Source organism: Mycteria americana, chromosome 1, assembly GCF_035582795.1.
Source record: "Mycteria americana isolate JAX WOST 10 ecotype Jacksonville Zoo and Gardens chromosome 1, USCA_MyAme_1.0, whole genome shotgun sequence".
In the NCBI taxonomy this organism is placed as follows: domain Eukaryota; kingdom Metazoa; phylum Chordata; class Aves; order Ciconiiformes; family Ciconiidae; genus Mycteria; species Mycteria americana.
The window spans coordinates 90,532,132-90,544,961 of record NC_134365.1 but is presented as its reverse complement, the minus strand read 5'-3'; the positions used below and the strand labels follow the sequence as shown (position 1 = coordinate 90,544,961).

The following is a 12,830-nucleotide window of genomic DNA, read 5'->3' as shown; positions in this document are numbered from 1 at the left end:
AGAGGAAAAGAGAATGGAAATTATTCTAGCCATTTTAAGTGCTGGGTTTTGGCTAGGGCTCTGGACTAGGAGGTTTAACTTGCATTCTGGCACTGCCTCCTTGCACAAGTCATTGCTTCTTGATTCTGTGCCTGTAAAAGCATTGGCAAGGATATTGCCTGCTATTGCCTAGATGCTGTGGGGATACTGGCCAGCACAAGATTTGTTCAGATTCGACATGCAGGTGAAGAGAGAGACTGAACAAAAGCAGGAAGCATGAAAGCTTCCTCCTTAATGGGATAATTTCACATGCTATGGTGCTTTACTAGATAAAAGACTTAAGGTGGAGAATAGTTGCAAGCAGGAGAGGAAAGGGTTCAGGCAAGAGTTTACTAGGGTCAACTCTTGAAGGTATCACGACAGGAGATAAAGTCTAGGCATAAGACAGAGCAGATATAACAAATGCCCTAAACAATGGGAAAACTCAGAGGTAGTGGTAGAGTATCCCGTTTGCTTCAAAAAAGCTCTCTAACCTCAGTGCTTGACCTTCTGCTTTCCACTGAACTTAACGTGTTTATCCCTCTGCATTCTGGTGCAGGGTCTGAGACTCAGAGTGCACAGGGTGCTTGGCTGAAGGCAGCAGAGGGACAGCAGAAAGCAGCATCACTTCAAATAAACAAATCATGTACCCTGCCAGCTCTATTCCTAGACCGCTGATTGAGAGGACCCCTACTAGATGGCCTGAGGGCCAGCTGTGCCTAGCAAAAACCAAAAGATCTTCCATGTAACCTACAGGTCCTGGTGTGTACATCACTCTCAGCCCTGTGTGCGGAGGTGGTTGCTTCACCCGAAACCTGTCAGAAAGAGAAGAGAATTAGTTTTCCAGAAACTGTTTCAGGCAGGCCGAAGGGCACTGCTGGGAAGCAGGCCGTCTGCTCTTCCTCTGCTTGTGCAAATGACAGCAGAATTTTTTTAGCTCATCTGTCCCATCACAACGTACAATGTGGGCTACAGCAGTATTCCTGGGCTTCTAGCCAAGGCTCAAGTTTCTAACAAAAAACCCCAAAGGAGCAGATTAATGGGCCAAAGTAAGTCTCCAAAGAGCTTGTTACACTGCCTGGTCCTTACACAGAATGTGAAACATCAGCATTCTCAGCCCACATAGACAAAGGAAGCTGAAGTACAAATTACATCTTCTTGGCAAACACCTGTGGGTTGCACACCCCAAAGTCCTTAATGATCTTTAATGTCCTTTGCTACGATTCTATTGCAGAAGGCATGATACTGGTATAAATTTTGTGTAAATAATCCTCTTTAATTTCACAGTACCCACTAAGGCAGTAGTTTCACTTCTTCATTTCTCACTGACTGTTTCACAATCTGTGCAGTCCTTTTATGCATGCAACTTCCACTGTTAAGATCTCTAAAGATCATTAGAGCAGATAGGACCTCTACTTTTTCATGGCTCTGGACTTTATTCTGTGATTTTAATTTCCACCTGAAGAACAGTTACCAGCATGCACTTGCACCAGAAGCTGTTAAAGGAAAGGCAGTAGAAGAGGCATTCCTAGTAATATGGCTCCATCTTATGGAAAGCTCTGGCAGAATTATAAACTGGCTGTCAGAGTTCGTGTACTTTCTCTGGAGTGTTGGCTGTTACGAGAAATGACTTCATTTTTGTCAGGATGTCCCAACACATTCAGGCTATGGTATGGACATTTTGGAAGGCACATAGTTAACTACTGACCCTGTCACAGAAAAGTTTTGGCTTCAGCGTGAGGCGGACATGGCTCAGAATTGCCCACCATTGGCCCTACCTCTGCCCTCAGCATGTTCTGCTGTCATTCAGCAGCTAGTCACTTAGCTGTTCTCTCAAAGCATCTAGTAAAAGGCTTAAAAGATAAGCTAGATTTATCAGCATCGTGGTGGTATTTTCCTTGACTATCAACATATAGTGCCCTGGCATGAAAAAAAAAAAGTTTTTAAAAAAATGTAATGTGCACAGCTTGAGCTCTAGGATGTTGGTATGTGATCTGCTGATTTATCCTGGCATGCACCATGATGCTTAAATGTGCATTGAAGGAAAAAATGTCTCTCTGAGGCCATATCTAACTAGGCTGATTTTAAAAAAAGAAAAAAAAATTATCTCTGCCATCCATCCTGATGGAAGGAGCTATACAGTAGTCTCTCAGCTGGTCTCGAACAGATTTCTAAAGTGCCTAGTTGGCTGAGTACTCACAAGAAATCGTGATGATCCCAGCAGGGTAAGTCTCCTGGGTACATATAGCATACATATATAGGTTTCCTAGTACATATAGCACAGCTAAGGCAAGTGCAGTTGAGCAAACTGAGTGGGAGGAATATGCTTTGCCCTCTTTTCCGTCACATGTATGGCACCTGGGAGGACAGGGGTCATAAGCACACCTGCCTGAATATTGCTAAAGTAAAACCACTGGAACTGTGCTGGTGCAGGACTGAATGAACATAGGTGCAGTCACTCAAAAGGGGAAATAGACCACAGAAGAAAAAGCAGTCACAAGCTGTATTTCAAGCTGTATTTATATATTCTCTAAACCGTGGCTGCGTAAATCTGGTAATTTCTTGAGATTTGTTATGCAGTGCAAGAGACAATCTGCTGGACTGCAGACCTAGAAATGGACTTACGCTCACCACATTGGAACACAGTGTGGTGCTATCTTGTCCCACACACTGACAGGGGTGACACTGAATAAGGGAAACGTGCATAAATAAATGCTTTATTTCATCCTCATCCTCTGCTTGTTCCCAGTGTCATCACTGAAGCTGTTTTTCAGTGCAGCTAAAGACACATGGCTGCCTGAATACAGCTGTGCCTGTTTAGATTGTCTGACTGGCAGCATCCAGCAGTATTTCCCAAAGCCAAATATGATACTGGTTACCATGAAGGAGTTTGGTCCCTGAACCTGAGAAGTTCAATTAAGAACCAGTAAATAATCTGCAATGGGCCAGGACTATGCATACAGGGCCTGCTGTTCCTCACTGGTTTCCATCTTCCTAATAACACTAATATGCAAATAATGCTGTATTTCTAATATTATCTCCTCTCCTATATCCTGCAAGTCATTATCGAATTATTCCAAATATAAAAATATCATTTGTTATCTCATGTTCATCAGATCAGAAGGTTGACAATTAACAACCAATGCATATTTGGACAGTTAAAAACCAAGGTACTAAGAATTCAAACTAACCTTGAGAAGTTTACAGCAACGTTCTTCAGGATCACGGTGGCTGCATAGGTGCAGCCTTCCTTTAGTACTCCAAGCGTCACTCTGGGTGGAATGAGATGGAAGCCACTAAGATGCTGTCTTGTTGTTGCAAGAGAAGATGTGTTGATCTTTCCTGCGACAGGATCTTCTATCTTTGCAAACAGAATTAAAATATTAGACAATAGATAAAGTTGGTGGCCATCAAGTTAGGTTCAGAGTTATTTAACCTACATTTGACCTCTGTCCACTCATCCTGAAGAATTATAAAAAGACACCCTAATTTGAGTAAAAACTAAAGAGGCACTTTGAATATTGTCCGCAAATTTATACTGGTTTGAGTTTTCAGACATGCTAAGCCATTGAGATGTATCGGGGGGAATGGGGAAGCTCTGCTCTTTTGGAAATCAGAGCTTTCATGTGGGTCCCTGGTGCAGAACTATCCTTTTGGCATATGAGTTTGTCCTAGCAGTTGAGAGGAAAGGTACTTTCAGAATTGCCAGTAAACTTATACGTAAATTGCAACTGCTATTGTTTCAGTAAACAGATTCAAAATACCTTACGGTATTGCTCCAGAATGAGTATTTCATGCAAAAGAGATAACTGAGAGGAGATATTAATATCAACAAAAAAGATGTTATTTTACCTTTTTATTTGCTATGGAGTTTGGTTGTCTCCCCTGGAGGGATGACGGTAATTTCACTTTCTCTTTTCTTGGCTGTCCTGCAGCATTCACCAGCAGACTCTGAACTTTACGTTGAAAGGTTGTCTCTTGTGATCTTGCAGCCTTGTTTAGGTCTGGGAAGGAAATATTTCCAAAAGCACGAAAAATGAAGCATTATCTTTAGCCTAATCCTGAAGTTCTTGTTCAGATAAGACTTTTATTTTCTATGAAAGCATTTGATTAGCACAAGGACAGAAGAATTGGTCTCATTTTTATTTAAGAGGTCAAGAAAGGCATTAAGAAACCGCTAATAGTAGCAAGTAATTGAAATTTAACTAGTAAATAAAGATGTACTATAATTACTAGAACTAATTAGTTGGAAGCATCTCGGTGAAAACTCGCAATGAAGATATAAACACCTGTGAAAGTGATTAAAAAGAAAAGAGGAGGTACAAACCCCCAAGCACTAAAATCAAAATTGAGGACATTACTATTCCAAAGGCATGCCTGCACTGCACAATGACAGTTGTGCAGAAACACCCAGGCTGGTCAAGTCAAATCTGTATGTCCATACAACAACAAATTCCAGTCCAGGCCCCAAAGCAGTACAGCTCTGCCAGCACAACCAATTAGGAAGCCCTGTCTCTGAGTGAGATTTATTGTCTTGAATGCAACAATTCGTTCATATGCATGACCTGTATGCTTCTGATTCTGGGCTTAAGATGGTCTTAGCTACTTTGTCATCTTTGACATGTGCTCCACTGTATAATGTAGATAGACTGAGCATAGGGATGGCCAGAACAACTTAGATCTAAATACAGCTTCTTTTGCTTGACAGCCTAAGACACATTTAGCTTACTGTAAAGTCTGATAACTTCTGAAGGGAAAACAGAAGACAATTATGGTGGCTGTCTTTTCACCAGGGGTCAACCTCTGGATCAACATTTTGTACTGAAGAGAATTGTTTTTTCTCAGTTTGGACTGCAGGAACTGTCTAGCTGGAATGCTAAGTCTGGTCAGTTAGTCATTGTGAGGAGGCAGAAATGTTATTTGAGATTAGCATCTTCTCTAGACTCCCCCTCTTATTTCTAGACAACAGAAATGCAGGTAGAGAGGGGCTTCCCACCTACACAGCAAATGGGCCAGAGCTTATAAAAAAGCTAAGCATGTACATTATGGAAAAAACACTAGCATATCTTGTTTTGCCTAAAGGTAAGCAAAATTTATGCTTTGACGTTAGAAGTCAGTGTAGTTTTGGCATCTCTCTCTCCACCCCCCCAAGCTGCTGTTCCTTTTGTCACCTACCGTGTGGCTCTGGAAGTACAGATTAGTACATCTGCCCTGAGGTCTATGGATTACGCATAAATAAGAGGAAATTTAGCAAGTTTGAAGGCAACAGCTCTTGCAGAGCCCCACTACTAAGAAGAAATGGTACCAGTATGTGTGGAAGGGAAAGGAAGGGGAGAAGGGAAGCTGTAATGTGGGATGCAAGGATAGATTTTGCAAGTATGCACTGCCAAAGCTCAGCTGGTGTGGCATTATGCGAGAGCCAAAGGTTGGGGCTAATTAAAGCAGACTGGTGGCTCTCCAGTGGTGATCATCCAAGGCTGTCACCATGGTGTCACTATGAGGAGATGCATAAACAGAGTGAACAACAGTAGACATAGCAAGGAAAGCAAAACTGAATGGGGATGTTTAAATGGCAAAGACTATGTAACCACAGCAAATTCTGTTCTAGAGTATTCTGTTACAGGCCTTAATGAGCAGGAAAAATTGGCTTGTGCATTTTTTTTTTTAGTAGAGAAATTACTTCTTGGCTTTGTCTGCAGTTCTACCATCCCCATCATCCCCATATTGTTATAGCAGACTTCTAGGGTGAAGGAGGGAATCTCTCCCATTAGTTTTATACCTCTCTCCATTTCTGCCAGTCTTGCATTCAGATGTATTCAGAATGCTGAACAGAGATAGGTGGATTTAAATTTCTATTGTAAATATTTTTGACAAAAGTTTTAAGAAGATAGATATCAACCTGCTCCAAAATACATTCTGGAAGGCAGCTTTACCTGTTGTGGTGCTGGAACCTTCATTTTGTTTGGAATGAGCCTGCAGCAGAAGGCCAGGTGAAGGTGAGGAATCACTCATGGTATTGAGACATTCAGATGCTAAAGGGAAAATAAGGGAATACTGTGACAAGTATTTTTCATGATCATCATCATTTTTATAAACACATGGAAAAAAAAATCACAAAGGATTTGGCACTTTAATTTACACAGCCTTTGAAAGCTGTCTACATAACCATGAGAGGCTAGGTAAATTCTGCATGTGACATTTTGCTCCACTGGGCAACACGGATCAAAAATGCCTATCTTGTGATTAGTCATTTCTTGTTCTCTGGCTAACTGAGCACTAAGCCAATAAAGGGCTAACGGACAATCCAACACAGGTCTTCTGGTGATTGCAATATGATGATCACAAAATGAGGAAATATGGGAATTAGCGGGGGTCTGATAAAGCCCCAGGGAGGACTGCTTTCCTGATATGATTCTTTGCTGTGTGTGACTTTTAATCTCACTATGTGATTTCAGTAACTTGTCAGGGCTGCTTTTCAAACAGAACTGAAGTATTCCTCTCAATGCTGTAAAGCTCAAACCTAAGATGATGGTTCGCTCTTTCACTGCTTCCTGTCATCCAGTCACTGCTTTCCTCCTATATCCTCCAAACTATCCTTAGCCTGCATGTTTCCTATTCCATATGACTTTTGCCTCAGTCCCCAAGCTGCCCCTCTTAGCACTGAGTTTCTGAATTCCATCTCCCATTTTTTCTCCTACAGTCATACTAAGTCTTTTTCTAAACTTGGCCTCCTCGGTTCTTGCTTGTCCACCTCTAACTATTGTTTATTCCACTTAAGTTTTTCTTGAGCATTTTGCAGCCATCCACCCCTCATTCATAGCACAATTCTTCAGCTTTGCATCCAAAGCCTATGGCACTTCCACATTCAGTGATGTCTGCAAAGGCTCCTTTAAACACATCAAGTATAGAAGTCTCATAGACCTCATTTGTATTAGTGGATTAAACAGGAACACTCTCAGATACTAGAACATGATAATCTATACTGTTAAATTGTTAGAACACTGGCGTGATATTGACTGTGCCACCTAACAGTCTCACCAAAACCACTCTCAGGTACACAAGTTTTGGCCAGGGAAAAGGCCATTTTGTTTTGGGAGACTGAATTTACACAGCCTACTCCATACTGGTGGATCTCAATGTCAGGGAATGCCGCTGGGTATGTTTCATGTATCAGAATAGATATAACCATTGTGGTCCAAGCAGTTCATGTGTCAAAATGACTGGGAATACATGGGGTCAGATAATGTAATTTAAATGTAACTGCAATATGAAATGAGCAACTGGTTAAAACAATGAAGAAGATACTAAAATGTTACCAGACAAAGAGCTCAAATTACCTCTATTGGGGTTTTTGATCTTCTCTAGAGGGAAATTCCCACTTTGTTTTTTTTGAACTGGAGGAAGTGCCTTAGACAGTGCTTCCACATCAAGAAACTAGAGAAAAGTAAGAAAGAGGGCTTAGGTCTCCCAACTAAACACTTAGAAAAAAACAGCAGGCACATTCCGCGCCCTCCCCCCCCCCCCCCCCCCCCCCCAAAAAAAAAAGCGGGGGGGAGGGAAAAGGAAGTGCAAAGGAGATCTACAAATAAGCAGAACCAAAGTAGTAACTACAAAAAATATACATAAGTATACCTCAGATTCCAAAGTATAATTTTTAGTATGCTTTATGCACTTACAGCATTTATCAGGTGAGATTACAACAGGAAAGTTCCCAAGGGCACCTTTAACCCAGGAGGGTTAGTCTTACTAATTCCCTCTCTAGTTAGTAGAGAGAGGTTTTTGAGGTGTAAAGTGAAAAGACCCAAGGTTCAGCTTCTGCTCTGAATCAGAGTCTCTCCAGAGTTTATGTAAGGAATCTATAAAGTTTGTACTCAATAAACATATACCATCTCCAAGATATGTTTCCTTTGACAAGGGCATATAATTCCCAGTATTAATTCTGCCACAACTGTCCTCTGTAACAGTTTCTTGAGATAAATTGAGGCTGAGATATAAACCCACAATTATCTTTGTGGGAGTATGACAGAAACTCTAACACAAATTCATCCAGTTTTCAGCTACATTACCTTTTTCAGGAAAAAATCCTTGCCAAATTCTGATTCAAAATACGGAGGAATTATTTTGTTTCTTATTGCCATTAAGGACTTCTTTTCTTCATCAAGTTCCTTCCTAAGAAATTTTTAACATTGTTGGTAAGGAAAAGAAAGAAAAAAAGCATTAAGTGAGTTAACCCGGTTTTTCAGTAGTATGTCTGAAACATTGAGGAATGGAAGGGATAACGGCAAGTGGCATTTTTTTTTCTGGTTAATCACATTGAGTGATATTCTTGTAATTAGCAATTTTCTCAGTGATAGACCAAGAACGAGCTGGTCTGCCGTGCAGAGAAAATGTCTTCCTCAGATACTGATTTATGGAGGAGCTGATCAAAATGCATATCGACTGTGGGTTGGCTGCTACGAAGAGCTCCTCCTCAAAACATGCTCCAGTTCTCTAAATCTTGTGCAACATGTCTGAGTGTGCCAATAGTGTCTTTCGAACCTTCCAACAAACATTTAAATCTGAGAATTGGTATTTTGGATGCATTGCTAAAATTTATAATACAAAATTAATCTAATTTCCTTATTTTATCACAGAAAAACTTGATGGCTCTGTGGATACAGAAAAAGCTGTTCAAACTTCTGAAGGTAAGATTCACCAGAGTAAAGACCAGTTATGTTTTCAGTTTGATTTAGTCCAGTTTTACATTACTGTAGTTTCACTGGCTTGTGGGCTCTAATATCAGCTATGAAATTATCACTCTTATTCATATTGAGAGTTTTGACACTGGCTTTAGAGCCAGAATTGCACATTATATTCTTGGGTGCTGGCTACTCAGATATACATATTTAAAGTCATTCTTTAAGTAGTATGCAAAACAGCTAAAATGATATATTAAAATATAAATCTGAAATTATAAAAGTTTTTTTTTAATCTCATGCAAGTCGGAAAGTAATCAAGTAGTAGTATGGAAGAGAACTTAGTTTTCAATTGGTATTTAACCTTTCACAAAAATAAGAAAGAAAAAGCAAGTTTCTGATCGTAATATTAGTTCATCACCATTTCAAGTTATTCTGTTTAATCTAAGAAAGAGTGAATGACCTAAATAGCTGTCAACATAATTATTTTAATTCCATTGTGAATGAATGTATCTTACTGACAAACTTTCTCTGTTAATGCTAGTTCATGGATCAGGTTTTCTATTTCTACATAAATGAAATGCATAGCTTTAGTTCTTTAAATTTAAATAGTCATGCTTGGATTACACTGAGGAATTTGACTTTCTATCAGATCCACAAAGCCCTTTCCTGTAGAACTGCAAATGATAATGATTTTAATGCACAATGTTTAAATGATAAGTTTTTGTGTGGTATTAAAGAATTATACGATGCAGCAATATAATTATTTATCTCCATAGAATAAGAGTCTGTAAATTTACTTTCAAAAAAAAAAAAAAATTTTTCTCTCATTTTAAGAGTGGCTTTAAGATTACTCGTATTTTTTTTCCAAATGCTTTTGTGAATTACCCTATCTGCGGATTGTAATCCAGTGACTTTTGATTTACACCTGAGCAGAAATTCTCCTGAAAATTCATCTATCTGATTGTGAAATGTACATTTTTAGCAATACATGCTGTTTCAAAGCATCTATATAGATTTTTTTCTTGAACTCATCAAACAGCTTCACCATTCATCAGTGGGAGATAAAGGGCAATTTTTTAAAAACTTGAGAGCAAGTGAAGTAAAGGGGATTAGAATTAAAGTTGAGGGTCAGCCTTACATACAACTTCAAGCATTACAAAGATTTTTATGTTTATACACATACACACTTCCTCCTGTAAAAGCACTTCTACTCTGAAGATTATAGCACCTGCCTCGGAACTCCCATGAGAAATACTTTACAAACAGGAAATTGAGACACAGGTAATTCCCAAAGTAGAATGTTCAAATGTGGCAAATGGGCCTTGCTTTAGTAAGGCATTGATTTTTAAGATGACCCTAATCTTAAGGTTCTTCTTAAAGATAATGAGTTTACCTGCTGTCCACATGTTTTACCTCCTAAAATGTCCTCAGAAATGCAGCTGCATTTCCGAGGTATAAACCATGAGTGTATCCTGCACTTTATAGTGCACTCCACAATGGATGGAGTGCACTATAAAGCGCAGGATACGCTCATGGAAGTGGGGACGGAGAGAAGCCTCAACAGTCAAGTGAGGAAGCGGTGGACATAGTAGGCAAGTAAAGGGCCTGGGGTGATGTGAACATAAGGGACATCACAATTAACAAAACAGGGCTGAAGTGGGGTCACACCAAGCATATGCATGTAAATAAGGAAATGCCTATGGGATGGCATTATGGGGAATCAGCACAGCTGGGTGCCTCTCTGAAATGCCTGTACACTACTGCATGCGACACAGGTAACAAACAGGAGGAATTAGAAGTCTGCGTGCACTCACAGGGCTATGACTTCATTGGGATCACAGAGAAGTGGTAGGATAGCTCACATGACTGGCGTGCTGTGACAGATGGATATAGGCTCTTTAGGAAGGACAGGCCAGGAAGGCAAGAAGAGGAAATTGCCCTGTTTGTAAGAGAGCAGCTGGAAAGCATGGAGCTCTGCCTGGGGATGGGTGCTGAGCTGACTGAGAACTTGTAGGTTAGGATTAGTGGGCAGGCCAACATGGATGACATTGTTGTGGGTGTCTGCTATAGACCAGCTGATCAGGAAGAAGAGGTAGATGTGGCCTTCTTCAGACAACTGGAAGAAGCTTCACGTTTGTAATTCCTGGTCCTCATGGGGGACTTAAGCCACCCTGCCCACCGCTGGAAAGCAGCTCTGCAGAGAAGGACCTAGGAGTCCTGGTGCACACCAAATTGAACATGAACCAACAATGCGCCCTTGCGGCAAAGACAACCAGCAGAATCCTGGGCTGCATGAGGAGGAGTGTTTTCAGCAGGTCCGAGGAGGCAGGGAGGTGAACCTTCCCCTCTACTCAGCACTAATGAAACCACATGTGGAGTACTGTGTCCGGTTCTGGGTTCCCTGATACATTGAAAGACATGGACTTAAAGAAGCAAGTCCAGAAAAGGGACACAAACATGATTAAGGGCTTGGAGGATCTTTCACATGAGGAGAGGCTGAGAGAGCTGGGACTGTTCTGCCTTGAGAAGCTTTGAGGCACCACCATGTGACAGACATGTGTCTGGGGTTCTATTTGAAAAATCAGCCGGGATTTGTGGAATACACGAATCTTAACCTAAAGCATCAGCATTTGAAAATATTAATATAAATTATTTTCCACGCTGGTGGCAGAAGCAGAAAACAGAACACAGGACTTCTGACTTCAGCTTTGTTTTGAATAGCATAAGTTAACAGTAACACTGCTAGGTTTTGAAAAAAAAAGACAGACTCAAAAAAAAGACAGACTCAAACCATCCATTCAGCATTTCTGTTGCAGAAAACAGCCCATTATTTGCTAGCAAACCACTGAAACATTACCTAAGACCTGGTGAAATCAGGAACAATCTTTCCAAAACCAGACTTAAGTTGGCTCTTAAAATAATTAACTTCCTGTCCTACTAATACTATTACCTGTACTCTTCTAGTCTGCTCTGCCACTTGGACACTGGTGTTACTCCTTCTGGGCTAAATGATCAGGGAAGAAAAAAGTAGTGAAAATGAGAAAACTAGCATGATGTTATAAGCACAAAAATATTTAAAAGATAACCCTGGAAAGAGAATGATTTTTATGAGAGTATTTTATATTAACATCTCAGGTGACTCCTGACTTGGACCTGTATGGTTTGCAGCAAAATTGTTCGCCCATATCTGCATTTTTATTATATTATTCAATGAAAGAAACTCTCAAAATCCCTTTCCAACAAACTTTAAAGTATCTTTGATATAAGAAAAGAAGAGGCATAGAGGGACAAAATAATCATAGGAAAAGCAAGTAAAACATTGTGATACACGTCTAGAGATCTAGGTCTTTAATGACAGTCAGTAAAGTACATTGCCTTGCCTGCATGCTTGGTTCCATCCTTTGCGTTATTTACATTTGCATCAGTTCTCACTGGTCTGTCCTACCTGAACCTCTGCCGTTGGTCCTCTCTTCGGGTAGTGATTGTCTTGTCTGTGTGACACTGGCGATGAGAAGCCACTGCCTGTTCATACAGCTCAGTTATGTGAGCTGCAAGGTAAAGAGTATTACTGAATGTGCATGTTCTGCTAAGCACTGCTAAGTGTTATGAATAGAAAACATAAAATGATATATATTTAATGCATCTTTCTGTCACCTGATGAGAACCTAACAGATTCTTTATTACTGAGAGGGAAGAGGCAGAAAGAATTCATTCCAAAATCAAGTTCAGAACATTAACAGATAGGAAATTAATTCAATTCAAGGTAGAAAGAACCAGAAGCAGATTAAGTTTGTACCTCTACCCTGTATTTCCTGAAATATCTTTATGTTCTTTCAAGATACAAATCAAATCCTGTGAATAGGAAAAGTTGATGAAATTCAGCCACTTTCTGACTGGGGAGCAACATTCCAGGTCTCTATCTCCAGCTGAAGAAAATAATGTGGGCTTTCAGGGACCTTTATTACTTTCAGCTTACTTAAGTTGTACTTAATTGTGGCTGTGAAGCAGCCATAATCAATATTCTCATGGAAGGAACTACTAGTTCAATATGTATAATGGAGAAAAGCCGATCTTTCCATATTTAAGACTGTGACCAGCTTTGGGGCTTTACTAAAGAGTTTCCCTGTCCTCTGA

At 40.2% G+C, this 12,830-nt stretch overlaps 1 protein-coding gene across 1 annotated transcript in view; it reads right to left on the bottom strand.

Moving 5' to 3' along the window:
* The window catches only part of SPAG17 (sperm associated antigen 17), a 115,125-nt gene that overhangs the window by 2,040 nt on the left and 100,255 nt on the right, over nt 1–12,830 (bottom strand). The window contains exons 38-45 of the mRNA XM_075493024.1: nt 12,142–12,244; nt 11,647–11,700; nt 8,085–8,187; nt 7,356–7,452; nt 5,952–6,050; nt 3,871–4,022; nt 3,210–3,379; nt 773–833 (exon numbers count right to left, since the gene is read on the bottom strand). Coding sequence (XP_075349139.1) covers nt 773–833; nt 3,210–3,379; nt 3,871–4,022; nt 5,952–6,050; nt 7,356–7,452; nt 8,085–8,187; nt 11,647–11,700; nt 12,142–12,244 — 839 coding nt within the window. The remainder of the gene's footprint in view (nt 1–772; nt 834–3,209; nt 3,380–3,870; nt 4,023–5,951; nt 6,051–7,355; nt 7,453–8,084; nt 8,188–11,646; nt 11,701–12,141; nt 12,245–12,830) is intronic.